This window comes from Prionailurus bengalensis, chromosome E4, assembly GCF_016509475.1.
Source record: "Prionailurus bengalensis isolate Pbe53 chromosome E4, Fcat_Pben_1.1_paternal_pri, whole genome shotgun sequence".
Taxonomy (NCBI): domain Eukaryota; kingdom Metazoa; phylum Chordata; class Mammalia; order Carnivora; family Felidae; genus Prionailurus; species Prionailurus bengalensis.
The window spans coordinates 26929917-26950754 of NC_057360.1; the positions used below are offsets into that span (position 1 = coordinate 26929917).

Genomic DNA, 20838 nt, shown 5'->3' on the forward strand with positions numbered 1-20838 from the left:
GTCCCACTATTTTATTTCCTTTATTTTTGAGACTTTAAAGAATGCTGTCTTTTTGTTTTAAAAATTTCATAATAACGTATGTGTATTTTGCTAGCATGTAAAATATTAACCATGATTTTGTTTAATCTGAGGGTATTCGTTTGTTTTCTGGTCTTCTCCTTACCTCATTAGGACATGAAGGATCACATGTCACCTTCCTCTGTGCAGGCATTAGCTGAACGAAAAAACAGACAGGTGAGTAAACATCTGAATACACAACATCAGTCAAAGAAAATAGCATGGTTAGGTATTTGTAATTAAAAAATGCTGATGTCTGCGTATTGTGTGTTTAAGCAGAGGACATGTACACGCTGAGCCTGGAGTGAGGTCGGCAGGTGTGAGAAAGCCTGGTCAGCTGCCCCTCCGCTCCCTCACACCCTTTGGCTCTCTCGTCTGGGTTCCCATAGCTCCCTCTGCTTATCCTTGTAGCCCCCACCACACGGCATTTCTTCTGGACGTGTCGTGCATGCTCCGTGTGCAAGGCTCTGTTAAGTGCTGTAATTGCTCCGTTTCCTGTCTTTTTCTCTGCTGGACCCCATGCTCCTTGAAAGTGAGGAACAGTTTGTGTCACAGGCTGTTTTTAAATCTCTGGCTGCTGTTACATTGCCCATAGAACTTACTAGACATCGAATGAGTGAAATTTTATGTAAAGACACTGGAGGAAACTTAATGTGTGTTAAATTAATGTAACATGTGAATTTAAGTCCTTCGTCATTTTAAGTATTTATTTTTATTTTATTATTTTTAGAAATTTTTATTTATTTTTGAGAGAGACAGAGTGTGAGTGGGGGAGGGGTGGAAAGAGAGGGAGACACAGAATCCGAAGCAGGCTCCAGGCTCTGAGCTGTCAGCACAGAGCCCGACATGGGGCTCAAACTCACGAATCATGACATCATGACCTGAGCCAAAGTCGGACATTTAACCAACTGAGCCACCCAAGTGCCCCTTAAATATTTTTTTGACATGAGGTCTAGTTTCTATTAGTTATTAAAGATACATCATGAAATCTCATTTCAGAAACCAAAGCACAGATAATGACATATCAAAAATAAAAGCTACAAGAGACCAGTCCTTGAATTTTAAGTATCTTTTTAAAGTTAGATGCTTTGTGTAGACATTTCTTTCTGACTGATAAAATAAAATAAAATAGTTTTAAAAAATGTACAACAGGGGCACCTGGGTGGCTCAGTCGGTTAAGCGTCAGACCCTGGATTTTGGCTCAAGTCATGATCTCACAATTTGTGAGATCGAGCCCCACGTCTCTGCACTGTCAGCACAGAGATTCTCTTGGGATTCTCTCTCCCTCTCCTTCTGCCCCATCTCCCCGCCCCCCCTCAAATAAATACTTAATACACACACACACACACACACACACACACACACACACACACTCACCAGTCACCTAAAATTTAGATTTAACTTCAGTTCCGTTCAGACTCCATAAAGTTACCAGTAGTCAGTCCATTTAGTAGACTGTTAACTCCAGAATCAGCTCATCATTTTTAACCAACTGGATATCAGTAAGTCCTTACTTTATACCTGCATGTGTTTGTTGACCCACTTAATTTTGAAAACAAGTATTGTAAGAGCTCAAAGAAAGGGAGGGGGCTCTCCAGATATCACCCAACTTAATTTGCCTGTTTCCTTTCTCGCATTTCATTTTTCAAGTCATTGTTGTGTTTTATTTTCTTCCTGTCTACCTCCCTTCCTCTTAACGGTGCAGCGAGGAACAGCCAGTGACTGACCTGGTCCATCTGGCACTAGCTCTTGGGAGAAGCCGAGGGTCTGGCCATAGCTGGCTAGTTTTGAAGTTCCCTTTTTGTCTCCCCTTCAGCTCACAGGAGCTGAGTGACCTAAGGTAGTTGTGACAGTGAGATCAGGAACTCTTGGCCTCCATTACCCTGAACTTGAATTGTTTTATTCCCCAGATAGTAGAAGTTGAGCTGACATATACAAACTGTGTAGTTACACATTGCCTTTCCAAGTGTGGACTGGAATTTTGTTTTCAGTGTTGCGCGAAACGTCGTAGGGTCACAAATTGTCAAAGAATCGCAGGGCCGGTTTTCTGTACGCACTCAGGCAGGCAGGCCTCGCTGCTTCCTGCCAGATCAGGTGCTGTGCTACCCCGGCTGAGCTGGGACCTCTGGCTCTGGCACCTGCACACAGGCTGGTCCTCCAGTGCCCTGGGCCCTTGCTATCTCCTTTCCCATTAAAACAGAGTCCTGGAAGTCAGACTGGTGAAATCTAAGCTGGTTCACAGTAAAGCATAGACGACTGTTAATGGTGTGACATATGTCCACCTGAGTGTAGACCATGGATGCGCTAGAAAAATAGCCCTGATTGTGTCCCCAGGAGCACACCAGGCTGGTGGAGCCCCCAGTTCTCTGTCGGTAGCCTAATGATGCACTATATATAGCCTTATTCTGACCTTGAAAAAAATTGTCACTAGGCCCCACTGCCCTCCTTAGAGATTCTTAGAGTCTTCAGCTCAGAAGGAGCAGGATCTCTTCAACTTGACAACCCTACAATCAGGGCAGGGCAGGGCCATCTTCAAAAGGCCTCGGGTCTGCTTCCTCCAGAGGCCAGGTTGCCAAGGACTGCCGGAGGCTCTCCTGTGCCCTGGTCCCCTTCTCATAATCATCTCAGCACTTAGGCTCTGTCTTTGGAGCTTTGCCAAGCCCAGTCCCCAAAGTGTGGCCCTTTGACCGAATTCAGCTCTGAGCATCAGGTGAAGTGGGCCACGTCAGTCCCGAGGGGCTAGTAAAGGGCTTTTCAGACAGAGAAGCAAGTAATCAGTTAGGCTTTTAACAGTTCCGGAAATTAAAAGTACCCGGTAAGAAGATCTGGCAACCGCACAAGGAGAAAGAATCTTAGTCAGCAGCATCTTCTGGCTCTTTATGCAGGACTGGTGTGAGCAGTAACTTTGACCAACTAGTCAGACAGGATTGTGGGGCTCCCAGTCCGAGCCCGCAGCGGAGAATGAGCTTTCCCATTCCTGACAGGCCTTTTCATATAAGGGAGACTTATCCTTTTTCCAGACTTATCCTGTTCTGGCTACAAACTTCCTTGAATTCATATTGGGAAACCTGACCCTGGTGAAGAGCTCTAACTTCAGGCCCAGCACTCGCCTGGGTTATCAGGATCAGGCACTCATTCGTGGCCATGTCCCCCTGTGAATCAACCCCCAGGTCCTATCTGGGAAGCCTGTAGCCCTTTCGTTCAACTGGAAGAGCACTGGGATTTATGTATGGGTTAAACTGAAGAGACGTTGGTGGTTCTTGGGGCTTCTGTGTGTGAGAGGCTGTGACTTAGCTTCTTATCATACTAGGGTGCTCTCCCACCTCCTTCCAAAACAAAACCCCAGAAACTTCCCTGGCTCACACTTGAATAAAAAGGATTCTAGATCTGTGGGATTACACTAGAACCTGTGAGTCTCTGGTGAACTTCCCAGGGTAGAAAGAGCTGACCTACAGAGGCCGAGTGCTTTTACATTATGTAGTGTGTACAGATGGGCACTTGTTGGTTTGAAGGTGACATTTATTTGCATTTTAGTGGGACCAAAGGCCATTTTTGAGTCCCATTGGGAAAGCTTGGAGGCAGCGGGTGCCCTTCCCGGCATTCCTGAAATTGTGCCACGCAGGCACCAACCTCCACCACCACACAAAAGGCTGACCCGGTGGAAAATGCACCGTGAGCAGTATGAGAACTCTTTATGTCCCTGCTGTGGAGCATTTATGCAGATAGTAATGGCTTGTTTCCCGCCCCCCCCAACCTGGCTGCCCCGTCCTGCTCTCACAGGCGCTGCTAGGGGACAGTGGTGGTCAGAACTGGAGTGCCGGAACGACGGAGAAGTACGTGCGCCTCGACCGTGAGCTCCAGTTAGCCAACTCCCATTTCATCGAGGAGCAGCAGGCCCAGCAGCAGGTACCCGAGGGCCCGTAGGCTGCGGTGGGAGCCAGGCCCTCCCTCCGTCCACTGCCAGCAGGTGGGGGGGGGGGGGGGGACTTGTCTTGCGGCGGCCTGCGTCCGCCTGTGCCGTGAACCTCCTTCGGAGCACGACCTTGTCAAGAGATCCAAGCTTGATTAGCTCTCTCAGGAAAAGCAGACCAGACATCCACAACTGACAGACAAGGCCATTGATTGAAAAAAACAAAACACAAAAAACTAGCAACGTCTTTCCCCGCCTCCACTTCTATACTCCGTTTTTTGTTCATTTCAACAAAGGCACTTTCAGAAAAATTGAGTCCTTGTTTTTTCATTGAAAATCTATTATATGTAAAAATAATTGCTTTGGTGGAGGTTATACAGCAGAAAGAAAGCGAGGTTGGTTATATTCACATTGTTGCTTTTGATATGTAGTTGTATTTTAAAAAGGAAGCTGAGAACAATGTATCGGGATTTGAGGGTTTTCTACGCATTGAAACTACTGGTTCTTAAATGCGAAGTTGTATGTATACATGTAGGACTGTGTGTTCTCTTTCCATTAGCATGTCTGTTTAACCAGTTGTCTACTTAAATTGCTGTTAATCAAGTAGACTTTTTTATATACAAAAAATGAGGAAGGTATAGCACAATTAGCAGTAATTATTTATCACTCAGTTGTTGTCCTTGAGACAGCTCACTGCCACAGGGCCGCCTCTGGTTTGTCCTTGAGCAGGAAGGAAAGGACTCGGTGTGCACAGTTTTCCCACATTCAGAGGTTTGCCAGGCTCTCTCTCGTAGTCAGGCTGTGGCAGCCTGTTGTGGATTGAGACCTTGACCCTGGTGTGGGCTTCCTCTTCCCAAATCCCCCCTGGCTCAGTGGTTACTGCACAGGTGCTTTTGGCCCTGGCCTTTTCCCTCAATGGACTCGAGCCACACGGCATCAGTCCCCCTTGGTGGTTTCAAGGTTTGCTGACTGTTCACACGTTGGATCAGCAGGAGGTATCAGTAGCCTGACAACCCAGCCTTTTGAGCAGTGTGTTCTCAGAGGCGATAGTCTGGTCCTTGGATTTCTGGGCTTTGCTTCTGAATGAGAATTGTCCCAAGTTGGCAAAGACGCGAGCAGCTGCTAGAGTACCGGGACTGGAGCCAGGTAAGATGGATTCTCATTGCTTATTTCCCGTTTCTCTGGCACCAGCTGATTGTGGAGCAGCAGGATGAGCAGTTGGAGCTGGTCTCTGGCAGCATCGGGGTGCTGAAGAACATGTCCCAGCGCATCGGAGGGGAGCTGGAGGAACAGGCAGTGTGAGTATTGACATGCCCCTCTTACTGCAGGGAAACTGAGGGGCAGAGCCGTGTTCAGAGACCCCTGAAAAGCCTGACAGTTACAGGGCCAGTGAAACCAAAAGCTGTTTTACTTACAGCTCTGTCTTCATTCTGTCTTGCGGACTGACCTCCCCCAAAGAAGCAAATTTATCAGATAAAATTTTCAGCAGGGTTTAGGCAGAGTTATTCTCATGTTAGTTTTACACCTTGCAAAAACAGATCCAGTCTCCTCTGAGCAGACTCTTAGAGTGTTATGACGAATGGGAGCATGAGACAGATCTGGCTTTTGTAACCTCCCTGGGGATTTGGGTCCCGAAGAGGATAGGACATGAGCTGGCTTCACTTTATCACCCCATGACTCTCCTGCTCCATTGAATAAAACTTCTTACTCTGCATCTTAAACTTTAACATTATGAAAAAAAGTTTATAAATTTAACCTCAATTAATAAAAAAATCTTCCCTCAAAAGTAAAAAGTAAACACAGAGCAAACAAGAAAAAACAATTGGGTTTCTTTGTTTTTCCCTCGGGACAGTTTCCTTTTGTGCTTGGAAGCATGGCCCCAAAGCATCCTTCTAAAACCCGTTCATTTCACAATTTTTTTTTCTGAAAAAGTAAGACCATCCACTAGGATGTTTCAGAACCTCTCCAGTTGCACTCTTAAGTTCAGCATTATACATTCATTCTTCATAAATTCAGAATGGCACCTGCTCTGCTGGAGGTCCTGGGTATTGATAGGGGAGCGATCAGAACAGACCGTCTTTGCCATCAGAGAGTTTACCATTTACTGTGTAGAACGGACGTTCTACAAATGGTGTAAGTCATTAAGAGGTGACAGAGAAGGAAGGAGGAAGGACATGGGACCTGGGAGCCCTCACCTAGCACAAGCTGCAGACCTGACTTAGCCCAGGTCCCTGAGAAGATGTGTTTAACTGGAACCTGAAGGATGAGGAGAAAGTGTCCCAGTGAAGGGTTGGGGGTGAGGGGAGGGCCAACCCAGACAGAGTGAGGAAGTGCATGGGGCAGAAAGGTTTACTGTGTATAGAGCATGGGAGTGGGGAGGGGTGCAGAAGTCAAGACAGGGAGGACTTAGAAGCCCTGTTATGGGGTTAGGACTTTCTCTTTTGAGGGTGATGGGAAACCATGAAGGTTGTGTTAGGAATGACACCATGGTCAGGTTTACATTTCAGGCAGGCCCATCTAGCTGTGGCATAAAAAAAATTTTTTTAACGTTTATTTTTGAGAGAGAGAGAGAGACAAAGCACAAGCAGGGGAGGGGCAGAGAGAAAGGGAGACACAGAATCGGAAGCAGGCTCCAGGCTCTGAGCCATCAGCATAGAACCCAACACAGGGCTCAAACCCATGAACTGTGGATGATCATGACCTGAGCTGAAGTCGGATGCTTAACCAGCTGAGCCACCAGGCACCATGTCTAGCTGCGGTTTAGATGACCAACCATAGTGGAGCAAGACTGGAGACAGGGAGACTAGGTGGGAAGCTACAAGAGTGGAATCTAGGCATGCGTGTTTAATTTCCATCTAAAATGCATTCTTCCCCTAAAATGCCAGTTGGGGGATGGGAAAGGACTAATTGCCTGAACTCCTTGGGCTTCGGTAGATAACAGAGAAGCCTGGTAGACTTCCAGTTAAAGATGGTGACTTTGAACACACCGAATACACCTTTTATCTCCGCTCCCTCCCTAAAGCCCACTAGAGTGCAGGCAGAGGCATTTTGTTTTTTAGCAGCGTAAAACCTATGGGGACATAGAGCATGAAATAACAAACAATAAGCATAACATTTAGATCCTGGATGGTTACCGACTCTACCGACCAGAAGAAGCTGAACCCTCGGCCAGCCGTGGGGAGAGCCAAGGAGCAAGCTGGTGGCCACGAGCCACCGGCTGGGAAGAGCATTTTCTCGCTCTAGACAGCATGAGCCCCCAAGGGCGATCTCCTCACACCGTGACAAAATCATGTTGGAAGGAAGGAGGAGGAGGTGTGGGGTGGATGCAGAGATGGGGAAGGAAATGGGAGCAGAGCAAAGCCCTAGCCCTTCTAGTGCAGAGTCAGCAGGACAGGATTCTGGTGCAAGCATTTACTTCAAAAAGTGGAGAAAGCCCAAGAGAAGAGTGGGAGGGGCTGGAGCAGTTGTCCTGGGGGCGGGAAACAGCTGTGGGTTTTTTTGGGTTTTGTTTTTTGTTTTTTGTTTTTAATGAAAACTCTTAACGTGCTATTTAGCTCTTTAAAGTGTGTGTCGAGGAACCTGGGTGGTTCAATTGGTTAAGGGTCCGACTTCGGCTCAGGTCATGATCTCACAGTTCATGGGTTCGAGCCTGGCATTGGGCTCTGTGCTGACAGCTCAGAGCCTAGAACCTGCTTCAGATTCTATGTCTCCCTCTCTCTCTCCACCCCTCCCCTGCTTGCACTCTCTCTCTCTCTCTCTCTCTCAAAAATAAATAACTATTTTTTTAAAAAAAGAAAAATATTTAAAAAATAATAATAAAGTGTGTGTCACTTTGGTAAAAATAATAAGTAAATTCAAAGGAGAACACGTGGGTCTTGGACTCTGACCTGTGTTCCCCAGGACGTGTAGCCACTGGCAGCTGTGCCGTTGGCCACGTAACATGTGGTCAGTCTGAACTGAGATGTGGCCGAAATGTAAATGCACCAGACTTTGAAGACTTACTATGAAAAAAAAAAAAAAAACCCACAAAGTAGCTTGTGCATGATTTTTTAAATATTGAATACATGTTGAAACAATAATGTTTTGGCTATATGGAGCCAAATAAAGCAGATTATGAAAATTAATTTCTTCCTTTTTGTTTTAAATGTGTGGCTACCAGAAATACAAAATAGCGTACAGATTCACAGCCTGTTTCTTTTGGACAGCGCCGAGGAGATAGATCGGGGCTGGAAACCTAGTTAGTGGGTGTCCTTGGGCTGGAGGCTGGGTGACTGGCCTTTTTGTCCTCAGTCGGAAAAGTCATGCCCGGCATACAAAGGTGGCTCTTGTGTTTTCGGCATTTGGCCCTGCCTGGATAGGTCTGCAGCTGCAGGGCTAAGATGCTACCAGGATCTAAGATGAACTAATAATGTCTTAATGTGAAAATTCAGGTAAGGGACAAAGACTTGCTTATTTAGTTGTCAACATGGACTGTATTTCCTAATTGACTTAATGAGGAGTCGGTTGCCCTGAATCCTGAAGGGTTGTCGGCTGCTTCATGTGGGCACAGACCGAGCCCAGGACTTTCTAGCCACCATTGATGCTGTCAGAGTACTAGAGCCTTACTAATAAGACCTCTGGTCTTAATAAGACTAATTGGTATGTTGCATTCTATATTTGAGATGATCACATGTTAGCCCAGAGTTGAAAAGTCTGGAATGTTTGGTGATTTATGAAATAAACATTGTTGGGATGAGAGTATTTTGGTGTTTTCTTTCCCAGCTGCACCTTGGACAGCAAAATAGTGTTAGCTTCCTGGAGCCGCTTCTCCCCGTGGGAAAACACTGGCTTCTCTGCGGGTGTAGGTGAGGAGCACACACCGTCAGGAATGGCAGTCCCAGGGCCTCCCGGCGTTATGACAAAGCACAGAGTGCATTACAGGCAATGATTATTAGATTAAAGTATGTTTGGCTCCTGTCGCCACAAAGTGCTTTGTGTTATGACCTGGTGCTCACAAGACCCCCGGCAGGGAAGCTATCCCATTTTACAGATGTGGAAACTGTGCCAAAGAGTTGTGGGGTGCCTTGTCAAGGTAGCAGGGGAAGCAAGTGGCAAAGCCTGGTTGTCTGACCTCACACAGCCTCTTTCTAGAGCAATGCGTTGCCACTGAGTTTCTGTTCTTCTATCAGTCAGCTCCACACTGCCTGGTCTACACTTCTAAAATCTACAAAGCTCTAAAAAAATTTTTTTTGAGTTTTCAGCAAGCCCATATTACAGGAAACCTAACCTGAACTCACTGCAGCTATGATTCCTGTTAGTTTCCTCTGCAGAAACATTAACATGCTTGATTATGGGGTCTGCCCCAGACCCTGCTTGTGAGTGCTGGCTAATATCCAGCATATGTAATTCATTGCTTTTTTAAATTCCTAAAATTCTGAAATCAAAAAAACATGTCTTGTGCTAAGGAGTTTGGATAATAGATTGATCAAACCCCCACATTACCTGTTTTAGGTTTGCTAACACTGAGGCGTGGGGTAAGATCATACCTTGCCATGATTTAATTTCATGGCCAGTGCGTTGCCAAGACTTTGTGCTTACCAGCCACCCCTCTGTGTCTGCTTCTCTTTCCAGTATGTTGGATGATTTCTCCCATGAGTTGGAGAGCACTCAGTCCCGGCTGGACAATGTGATGAAGAAACTTGCAAAAGTATCTCACATGACCAGTGGTATGTATGGCATTTAAAGCTTAAGAATTCCTACTTCATTCTAGAAACATGGTCTATAGCGTTCTCACAGGTGTGCCCCTTCAGATCTCCCTCCTGTCGTACATTTTTGGGTCTGCTTTCTTGTCAGAGATGGAAGACCGGTAGGCACAGGCCTCGTCTGCCACTTGTGGCCTTCACCGGAGAAGTGGTCTTTGTGTGCCCCCACCGCACAAGGCTGGTGTGGTGGGTGGCTTTTCTCCTAGTGGAGCAACTCTCATTGCAATTACAAAATCCTTTTTTATTTCACTTTCTTATTTCCTTGCCCAAATAGGGAACAGTAATGAAGAAGCCGGTTATTGTTTTCCCTGGACTTTCTTTTATTGAAAAACTCCTACCATTTCAGAATCAGATGGCCTTACAGATCTAATTTAAATGTCTTTCAGGGGCACCTGGGTGGTTCCATCATTTAAGCATCTGACTCTTAATTTTGGCTCAGGTCATGGTCTCACTGATCTTCTAGTTTGTGAGATCGAGCCCTGCATTGGACTCCATGCTGACAGCGGGGATCCTGCTTGTGATTCTCTCTCTCGCTCTCTGCCCCTCCCCCACTCTCAATGCGTGCAGTCTCTCTCTCTTTCTTTCTCAAAATAAACAAACTTAAAAAAAATCTTTTTAAATAAAAAATAAATTATTCTCACTTAAAGTCGTAAGTGAAATATTCCAGCAGATTTGCGCCAGAGTGGGGTGAAATTTTAACAGTTTTCAAACTGGTCACTATGTAGGAAGATATGTTCCAGTGACTCTATTTGTTGATGGCAGCAACCCACCTCCCCTAGTACATTAGAAATACTGTATTTTAAAGCTTAAGAACATCCAGTATCTCCTTTCTTCTTTAGTCGGCAGGGGGTGGCTTGGTCAAGGGAGGAACTGAGGTACTCCTTGAGGTGATGTAAATGTGGTTGAAGCAGAGCACTAGCACCCCCGCTGGAGCTTCCCATTTCTTGCCTCATTCTTCTGTGGGTTTCCTGTCATCAGGTATGTGTTACGGGGTCTAATGGTTCATTCAGCCTTCTGCGCTAAGGCTAATACAGATCTATATTTGCTTTCCAGCAGTTTAACTCATAGTCAAGTTAAAGAACAGTTGTCTGGGGCTCAGCTTCTTACCTGTAAAAAAATAGGTTGTTGCCTGCCTCTTCAGAGCATTGTGGAAGTTAAATTAAATAATAGTAATTAATGTACAAGTGTTTAAAGTGTCTCCCACGTATTAGTACTTACTTAATGTTTGTTTCTTTTTTAAAAAATAGGAAGTCAGGCAGAATATGGCCCTGCAGGGCAAAGGACCTGTTTTGTTTTGGTTTTTTTATCCAAAACAGAGGGAAGCTCGTAGCCAGACTTAGTTCCTTCTTTCTCTCCAGGGACAAATACCTTTATGCCTCCAGCAGCTTTTCATTGCCTGAAGCAGGCACCAGCTTAGTTAATCTTTCACACACTTAGAGAAAGGTTTGCAAAGCCTTCTTCCCTATTCCTCTGTTCTCTCCCACCTTCATGCTTCTACTTAAAAAATAATAATAATAATTAGTGAAGTATTACATAACCAGTGTAAACCCCAGGCCCTCTCTAGTGTGTGTATTCATCACAAAGTCAAGTAGCTACTTCAGCACCAGTTTTGTTTGGGGAAGAGCAAAGAACAAAGATGCACTGTGTCTTTGTTTCTCAGCATTCCGGGAATGAATAATTTAGAAAAGTGCTTGCATTGTGATAAGCCGTTCAGTGTGTATAAATAGCACTGAGCCTTGCTTATGCTTTATGCTACTTTATCCTGAAAGAAAAGTTTGGGGAGCAAAGTAGGGACTTCAATTATATTTGTCTAAGAAAAAGGGCCAGGAGACGGAGAATTCAGCCTGAAAGGCCCTTCAGTTTAGACAGCTTGCCCATGGTTTTTTTCATTTTAAGCTTTGCCTGCTCCCAAGAGAAAGATTGCTCAGGGCCTCCTGCTTGGTGCTCTTGGCTTCAGGTTGACACCAAGGCAATTTGTATTTGCCTCTGTTCTCCATAACTTCCGGGCAAGTTCGCGGCTTTTTAATCTGTACTTAAAGTATATGAAGACACGTTGAAGTTGATCAGGCAGTAACCGCGCTCACGTGCCAGCCACACGGTTCCGGAGAGTCAGAACGTCTGCCCTTCCCCGTGGCTGGCTGCTTCGTGGAAGAAATCAGCCGAGATGCCACACTCGCTTTATGAGTGACCCAAGGACGGTGTATTCTTTTGAGTAGAAGGTTCTTTTGAGTCTTCCCTCACCTTCTAAAATTTTTTTATCTTTTCTCCCCAGTGGAGGAAAATATACTGGAAGGGGAGAAACACCTGCCATTGGAGCTCTCTTTGTTCCCATCTACTTTTTGAAGCAGGTCTTGAGCTTACAAAGCTGGTTAGGCTTTTCCCTTGAGAGCGCAGAAGACTTTGTGGTTAGTTTTGCCCCCCTTCTGGGGAGAAGTCAGCGGGTGAGGTTACCTGGTTCAGGCTTCCTAGCAGCAGCTTAGCACTTCAAAGGGAAATGGCTTTAAAGGAGCGTCCCCGGTTGTGCTAGCTTGTATGAGGGATGTTGTCCTTGATGAAAACCCCTATTTAATGCAATCCTGGAAGAGAGCGTGATCGGAGGTGGGAGGGGCTTGGGAGAGGCTGATGGAAAGCCAAAAAGTGGAAAACTGGTTCGATATTGGGAATCTAGGGTTGAGAATGTTGGGGGGCTGGGGGGACAGGGATATGTGTAAGGTTGGGGGGCAGGGATGGTTAGGAAGCAATTATCTTGCTGTTTTGTCCTGGAAGAATACCAACTAATCATTTTAATGAGTGTTTTGAAGTTCTTATAGGCATTTTAAATAGATGAAAGAATGCTAGATTAACTCAAGTTCTCTTGAGCAGTGAAGTGATAGTTAAACAGATTAAAAATATTATCTGAGTAGGCCAATTCTGCCTCCCGTGCCCATTGGACTAGTCCTGTTCAGACAAGGAACCAACAGACGTGGGGTCTTTGCCCTGATCACAGTTTCTAAGTGAGTTTCTAGAGTGTCTGAAGTAGAGCAAGGTGATCACCACCAAGAAGGTACTTACTTTGCTTACTGTCACTTGGTGGCAGTCTTTTGGCCGGTTCTAAAATTTTGCCAGCCGTGGCAGTTAGATAATTTAAGTACTGGTTTGTGGACTTAGCATTGCTTTGAGGAAAGCTTTGCAATCGATTTTCCTAGATGCGGACCTTCTTATACTGTGATCCTCCATAGCCATGGTGTCCTAGAATCTGCAGGCTTTCAAGTAGACTTTTGATGAGTCAGTTTACCTTCATATCTTTGTTTAAATGGAGGACTCCTCTCTAGCAGCGGAAATATGTTTTCATAGGCCAGTGAAAGTCTGTTCTGTCAGTCTGGCCCTTTGTAGAAAGACTGCTTGTTCTTTCTACCTCCACAAGTTCAGGAGGCATCCTGGCAATGGCGGCACCCTGGGCTCCACACCCGGCCCGGCCCAGGGTGAGCGAGGGTATTCGTGTTTCCTGCCAGGTACGCGGGGGATTGTGGGTGGAGCTGGGGCTCTGCTGGGGTCTGTGTGGGCCCTTCTGTTCCTCCGCGCCTCCTTGCTCTTGGTGTTTAGATGGACTCTAGCCGCTTAGTTTCCGGTGCTTGTTCTGAAGTGTTGGTAGGGCAGGTTTCAGAGAAGGCCTTCCACTTGGATTCAGTGGTAAGCTGTGTAAGTTACTTTCCCAGTAATCTCTCCTGGAGGGGTGTGGCGTAACAGTGATCGTGCTTATGGTCCCTGGAGTTTGCTTTTTCAGCCCTTCATTTCCTGGAGTGACCAGCGGGAGCTTTTATCCTCTTTCCGTCCTCCCCTAGTGCCCGTTGAGCAAAGAACAGGATTCTTGTTGAATGAAGTGATTTGGCTTCGGTAGAGGATTAAAGCAAATGGGCTTTGATCTGTAATGCCAGTGCCAGCACCTTGCCAGGGGCATGGTACCCACCAGCAGCCAGCTGAGAGCCATGGGTTTTAATGAAAGACTTGAAGCGCGGAGCACGTACTGGTTACAGGCCTGTGTTCGAGGGACCGGCAGAGCTGTGGGTGCACATGCGGTGCAGGCACAGACACCCGGCCCACGGGCGGGTTCCAGATCCTCCGAGCCCCCGTCTTCGGCACACTCTGGCCCCTTTCTGCTGCGGGGAGTTGCATGTGACTGTACCTTGGGGAACGTAGAGTCCCGAGAGCGCTAATCCTCGTGTCCTGCCTTCCAGACAGGCGCCAGTGGTGTGCCATCGCCGTCCTCTTCGTGGTCCTGCTGGTCGTGCTGGTCCTCCTCCTTGTGCTGTGACACGGCTGGTGCAGCCCCTCCTGCACTCGAACCCGGGGAGGCGGGCAGCGGTGCCGGGCGTTGCCGTCCCCTCCCGCTTCTCTCTGGAAGACGCGGCCTGCACTGACCCCCCTCCCCGTGACCCCACCACTGACAGCTGCTCTGACCCGGCGCTGGCAGGGCCACGGGGAACACCGGGTGGACGACCGTGCGCTCCTGGCCCACCTGGCCCGCTCTGAGGATGGCCCGCCACTGCTTTGCCTCCCAGGCCTCACGCCCCAAGGACAGCCTCGGAGGAATCCAGAAAATTCCGCAGACTCCACTAGCGCTTGCTGTTGCTCATTCCATCCATCTCGGACAGCTCTTTTCTCCGGCCCAGACCCTTCCCCGGCTCCGACGGCGCACCGCGGTCCCGTCCCGATGAGCCCTGTCCGGAGTGCGGGCTCCCGGGCACGTTTCATTCCCCGCCGCCCCTGACAGCCGGTCGCTGATGGGAACAGAAGGCCCAAGAAGCAGTTTGTGACAGAACACGCACCGATCCATTTTTCAGGGATAAGTGCTGGGATAAAATTGCTTTTCCAGGCACATTATTTTGTGGTAGAAATAGCTAATGGAGAATAACGGAAAGCACTAGGCTTTGGGGATGCTAACAACGGGTGGCTTGAACTGAAGGGAGGAGAGGGTGGCAGGACCCAGTTTGCACAGCTGAGGGAACGGTGGGTGAGGTTGCTGGAGGTCAGAGCCTTGCCAAATTCACGTTGCTGTCCTGGTGCAGCTTGTATTTTTAGGACCACCTTTAACTGTATGGCTACAGCACACTTGAACGGGTTAGGGTCCCTGGCCAGCCTCCTCGACGGTTAGGTCACTCCTGTGGCACTCTGCACTGGGGGGCGGGGGGCGGGGGGAGGGAGGTCACGGTTGGGAGTGGTTAGTACATCATTAGCACAGCGACACTCAGAAACCATAATGACAAAAAAGGCTAGTTCTGAACCAGACTTGTCTTACCCTGTGAGTCATGGCAAGAATGGGTAGGTGAACTTGAGGGTTTTCCCCCCCTAAGATGACAACTCAGTTTTTTGGTTTTTTTAATCATCCATTCAAATAACTGAGCCAATCCAAATTTAAATAATGGATGCTTTAATTGAGTTTTAGTAGCTGAAACTGGTGAGATGCTAAATTTCAGACTTCTGATGACTTTTTAAATGCCTCCAACGTACACGTGTCTATAGGATATTTATATAGCCTCCCTGATGCTGTCACCACTGTTGAAGCAGCAGCTGACCCAGAGCCTGGCAGGGGAGGCCGTGGCTGTCCTCACCATCTTTTTGTGCACTTGGAAAGCACAGCCAACATCCGGATAGAGCTCTAGCTTGGACTTCTTGTTTCCTCATCTGTTGGGGTCCACTCCTCGGCACACTGGTTGGTTTTTTTTCTTTTTAATTTTTTTTCTTGTTTGTCTTTCTTGTTTATTTGCTTTCGGCTCCCCCCCCCCCCGCCCTTTTTTGTGATTTGCAATGATGTACTTGCCCAGCTGACTTTTGACTTGCACTTTTTAATAAATATTTGTAACAGTTTTTTAAAGAAGGGTATTTTCTCATGGTTAGGATCATGGTAGGTAAGTAAATCTGCCTGTTGATGAAAGCTAAAAGCAGATTTATAAAACTAAAAGGGTGGTTGACATCCACGTTTACAGTCAACTCTGATATATAAATAAGTTATTTTTTTCAAATTAGCAAAAAAAAAAAAAAAAGATTACTACAAAGGGCTTCCGATATAGGGTACTAGGTTATTTGTTTTACAAAGTTTCGAGACTCATTCAAATAGTCTTCTCTAAACTTAGAACAGGGATGGTCCTTAGATTTGCATTAAAATATACAGGTCTTTGTTAAACATAAATGAAGACCTTGTCTCAGTACTGTATCCACACTCCACATCACAAGAGGCAGTAGGCATCCTAATGGCCTGTAGGATTATGCTCTTTACAAGCCATGCTGTTGTCCTCCTATTACCAGATTTACTGCGCCCCACACAACTGTCGCATGTGTCAGTGGGGCTTGTTGGGAACACGCCTGGTCATGAATGAGTAAGATGCTTCCCTGGTGTCGGAGGGGAGGGGGGCTGGGGGGGCGGCAGGTTTTGTGATCTGAAGGCTTAATTACTAAGTGGATGAATCTAGAATCGGCATGATGACCTCACCTAATTTCAAGTGTTTGCTGAACAGTGGCTATTGTAGACGAGACTCCTGAAGCCGAAGAGGGAATTATTTATGAGGAGGAAAGTTTACTTGAAAATACAAGCACTGCATGCGTGCTCCCTGCAGGCCCCTGTCTCCTCGCCTCAGAGGAACTGCTCTTTGACAGGCAGCCTCTTAATATCTTCGTCAGAGCCGGCTCTGCCCCAGGCATAACTCCTGGCCCAGCGGGCTTGATCCTGGGCTTGACCCTGTTGGGCCTACGGGGCATCGCTACAGATGAGTGTTCATTTGAAAGCCTCCACCCAGACCGCAAACCAGGGCGGTCCAAGAGAGTAACCCAGGGGCTTAGGTTGACTTTTGAGGACAAATGTTGCCTCCTCGGTGATCCTGACACTGCTGGGCTCCAGAGGGCACCTAAGTGGTTCCCCGGCCGATAGGAGGGGGAGAGCAGTGGACACCGGCGACCCCCCCCCCCCCCCCCCCCCCGCTGCTCAGGGGCACATCCTAGAAGCAGTTGGGCTTTCTCCAGCCTCTGCACCTCGACACGTACTCATCATTTCTAAGGAAGTGGCAGAATGTGATGGATAAAGAGAAACAGCTCAACTTGCGTTTATTTTATTGCAAGAACGTTTTTCTAATCAGTTGATTTGGGGGGTTAATTGGGGGAATGAACCGTTGAGTTAGCCAGAGTGAGGGATCCAGCTGGAAAACCGAAATACCTTTAGGTTTTCGTCCTTGTCTTTGATCTTGCCTTTGTGTGGACTGAAAACGCCCCGTGCTCTCTGTGTGCCCGCTGCTGGGTGGCAGTTGGAAGTCACTGCGTGTGTGTTACATGACGATCTTCACGCCAGAGCCGAAGGGGGAGAGACTTGGGAGCCTGCCCATTATTCTCTGCTTTTAGCCAGAGTTAAACAGACTGATGGGTCTGGTAGCCAACCACTTGGCAACTTCTACTCCTTCTCACCTCGTGAGATTCAGGGCTGTGAAGAGAAATCTAGTCTAACTCCAACAGAAATCTGTCTCTGTTAAGTGTTTTACCTTCTGTAAGCGAAGGTGGCAGAGCCAAGATCTTTCTTCTGGTAATTTCCCTGGCTATAAAGTGAGACCATTACCTTTCTAGAGAATTCATAGCATTTGAAGATCTAGGAACTGAATTATACATAGGAGTTGCTTTTCAGCTCTGTGGACTCGGATCGCTTGGCTTCACCTTGTACTGCAGGATGAACTTGGAAGCGGAACAAAATTGGGACAGTCTGAAAAGCAGAAGTTCCAAAACGCGGCATGCACTACCTCCCTCTTTGTGTTCCTCTCGCTGGCATTTCTTTCCCTCCCAGGTTTTTGAAGAATAACATTTTTGAAAAACGTGTTCTTTCTCCACCAAGAGCAGAGAGAGGTGAAACCAAAGAGCTCTCAGACCTTCCGCCCCTCTGTCACACCGCGTCACGCCTGACCCGAGTTGGTTCACGAAGACCACGCCCCACGGAATGGGCCTGGGTTGCTGGCAGGGGCGCAGCAGCGCCCCGCCCCCCCCCACCCCCCCGCCGGGCCTCTGCTTCTGAGGGAGGGGCAGTCCCGTCACCAGGCTGGCCTGATGAGGGGAGACCCACTCTCTGTTCTGTCCACTGCCCTGTCCCAGCTCTCGTGAATGTGCTTGCGCAGCAGTCCGTCGGATGTGAATGCGGACACCAGGCTCCCCGTGTTTACTTGCAGTCCTGCTCACTGGGAAGCTGCCGACTGGTATTGAGTCCAGAAAATCAAGAGAATTCTGAGCAGAGGGAAACAGCCGTCCGGGCGAGGGCAGCCCTGCGGTGACCCTCTGAGACAGAAGCCCGCACAGCTTAGCACAGGTCGCTCGGTGGGGCCGAAACTCCAGACCTGCTGGCTTCTGGGGCCAGCATCCCTGACCTACGCTCGGAAGCGTGCGGGCCACCCAGTGCGGCCCTTTTGTTTTAGAGACGAGACCACTCACTGCAGCTCCCCCAGCAGACGGGGCGGCATTTGCCGGGGTGCGTCTTGGGCTGGGCCCCAGGGAGCTCGTACACTGCGTGCGGCCAGTGACCTCAGCGGCACAAGAGGGTAGGCCGTCGGTGGCCTGTCGTGCTCACCCCTCGCTCCAGCTTCTGGGTGTCTGCTTTTGGACAAACACTGAAGCTCCGAAAGTTCCAGCGGCCCCTTGGCCGTGTTGCTGCCATCTACCTGCATGTGACAGCTCCTTATTACGTTAGAGTCTCTTTACCAATGCAGGGGTGGGGAGGTGGGGAGGAAGGAGAAAGAGCTTGGTTTCCCTCTGACGTAGACTAATGTGTTGGTGCTGTTTTCCTTCCAATGTGACCTTTGTCCAGAAATGCCCCTCCCCAAGGCCGTGTGGTCGGTAACTGCACTTCAGCAGTCATTGTCCCAGTCACCTGCCCGACTGCTTGGTAGGGACCTGGTTTGCCAAGTGCAGCCAGTGAGAAAGTGTATTTTACCTTCTTTTTTTTAAGGCTATGAATTCTTGAACCCAGAAGCCACTTGATCCTCCAGGGGGTGTTAGACATAAGACCACCCGGCTTCATTGTTTGTTGACCAAAGCTCTCGGGCCTTGTTCTGTCATCCTGGCGGTACCCCAGCGCTCCACACGAGCCAGGCTGTGTGTCAGCCCGGGGGTGACCCCACGTCCAGGGCTGTTCTTGCTGGACTCTGCAGAGAGCGGGCTTTAGCTGGGACCATGCTACTGAACAGGAATCGCAGCCCTGGGGGTAAGTCTGCTCTGGGAGAGGCAGACGTCCTAGTCCTCAGGAAAAGAGAGAGTCTGCAGGGTGGGGAGAGGCCAGCCAGGTGTTCCCACTAAGAAGTTACTAGAACTTACCTGTAAGCTTGATGTGGGTGTGTCCTAACTTGACCCAGGAGAATGCCCTGGGTGAGGGTGGCCTGGAAACCAGGAAAGGGCCAAAGACCACAAGCTGTAAACGATTGTGGATTCGTTTTGTGTTAAGTGGAGATCGGCTCTCGCTGGCTCATTTGTAATCAGAAATTAGTGTGATGAAAAAATCGAATGTGTAACACGTGGCAACACTCAGCAGGACTAAATTGTCGTATTTTTCTTCCAAGGATAAATAACCTACGGTGTTTTATTTTTAAATAACCAGAAGGCACAAACTAAAGACGTGAGATCAAGGATTCGAATTTAAAATGCCTGGGTGATTTCCAGATGGTGCGCACCCCCCTTCCTCCCCACGAGAAGAGCCCAGTAGCCCTGGTGCCAGTTTACACGCCCCTCCACAGGTAGATACATTCTTGCTCTTTCGACAGGCTGGGTCTCCCAAGTGTGGTGTGGGACCAGCGGCGGCGGCATGGCCCCTGAGCTTGCTAGAAATGCAGGTTCTCAGGCCCACCTGGATCTGCCGAATCACAGACTCTGGGGGTGAGGCCAGTGGGCTGTGTTTCACAAGCCTTCCAGGGGATTCTGCTGCCCACTGTAGTTTCAGAATCACTGCTCCTGCATCATGGAATTTAGGCTACAGTAAACCATCCCTGCATAATAAAACCTCTTCCATAGCTTTGATCGTAATCCTGACATTAAACAAACTGATGACACTATAAACTTGAAAACTTTTTAAAAATACTTGCGTAAGAAAAATCTCAACTAGCCGTCTTTCAAAGTGGTATTTTTACACCCTGAAGTCTATCAGTAATGTTTCTTATTTCTGCTCTTGAAATCATGTTACAGCTGTACAAAGAATACTGTTCAGTATTAAAAGAGAAATGGAGAGACCATGACCTTTGTCAGTTGTTGTTTTTTAAATTTTGTTTTTCTCTTATTTCTTTTCATACTTACATACAGCTCCTTCCTTCTGCCCCCACCAGTAAACACAGACATATGCATATGCCTGGGGTGGGGAAAGCGTGTGGCTGTTGGAAGATCTGAATTATAAATTGTGCCCTCTTGGGCTGGGCAAGTTACGTGAATTATTAAACCCCAAAATAACCACATTATGGATTCAGAATACCATACGGCACAGTTTCAGTTGGGACAAGGAGTGTGGGGAGCAGAGAAACAACACAAAAGGACCTGAGTCTTTTATTTCCCCCTCATCCAAGTGTTGGCCAGCAAGAACACTGGCCATCCCAGTTGGCAGGTGAAAGAGCCTTCCTTTGATTCTGTGTTGGACAAGATGACGAGGCTATATAAGCTTAAGGACAGGGACCTTCATCATCCCATCTGTCCTCCTCATCTTCCCTCATTATCTGAACACCTTCTATGTGCCCAGCACCATTCTAGGTGCTTCATCTGTATTAATGCAGATGATACTTAAAATGGTGTTTTGAAACTATGAAGTTACCTCATCTAGTATTATCTCAAATGTGCAGATGAGGGAACGGGGACACAAGTGATTTCTCAAGGTCACACAGCTGAGACGAGGCAGAGCCACTTGCTGGCTCTCAGTGCTACCACAGAAATTGGGACATCCGTGCTTCATGAGTCCCCAGCTTGACTTCCCCCAAATGTAATAGCTAAGGAGGGTTAACACACGTCAACATACTAACCAGCCTTGCTAGAGGAATGAATGCTTATTTTGAGGGTTACAGTTAGTATTTGAGAAGGAAGGGCTGTGTGTACCCCCTGATAAAAGCAAATCTGCCCCTCTCCCAGGCCTGGGGAGCTGTGGACTGTGTGGCGTTGAGA

General features: G+C 47.8%; 1 protein-coding gene across 1 annotated transcript in view; it reads left to right on the forward strand.

The window, feature by feature from the left end:
• The window catches only part of STX6 (syntaxin 6), a 51607-nt gene extending 31676 nt beyond the window's left edge, over nucleotides 1-19931 (forward strand). Inside the window, exons 4-8 of the mRNA XM_043568970.1 lie at nucleotides 172-234; nucleotides 3838-3963; nucleotides 5159-5265; nucleotides 9578-9672; nucleotides 13923-19931. Of these exons, the coding sequence (XP_043424905.1) occupies nucleotides 172-234; nucleotides 3838-3963; nucleotides 5159-5265; nucleotides 9578-9672; nucleotides 13923-13999 (468 nt within the window). The 3' untranslated portion in view covers nucleotides 14000-19931. The remainder of the gene's footprint in view (nucleotides 1-171; nucleotides 235-3837; nucleotides 3964-5158; nucleotides 5266-9577; nucleotides 9673-13922) is intronic.
• Nucleotides 19932-20838: the final 907 nt, after the last annotated feature.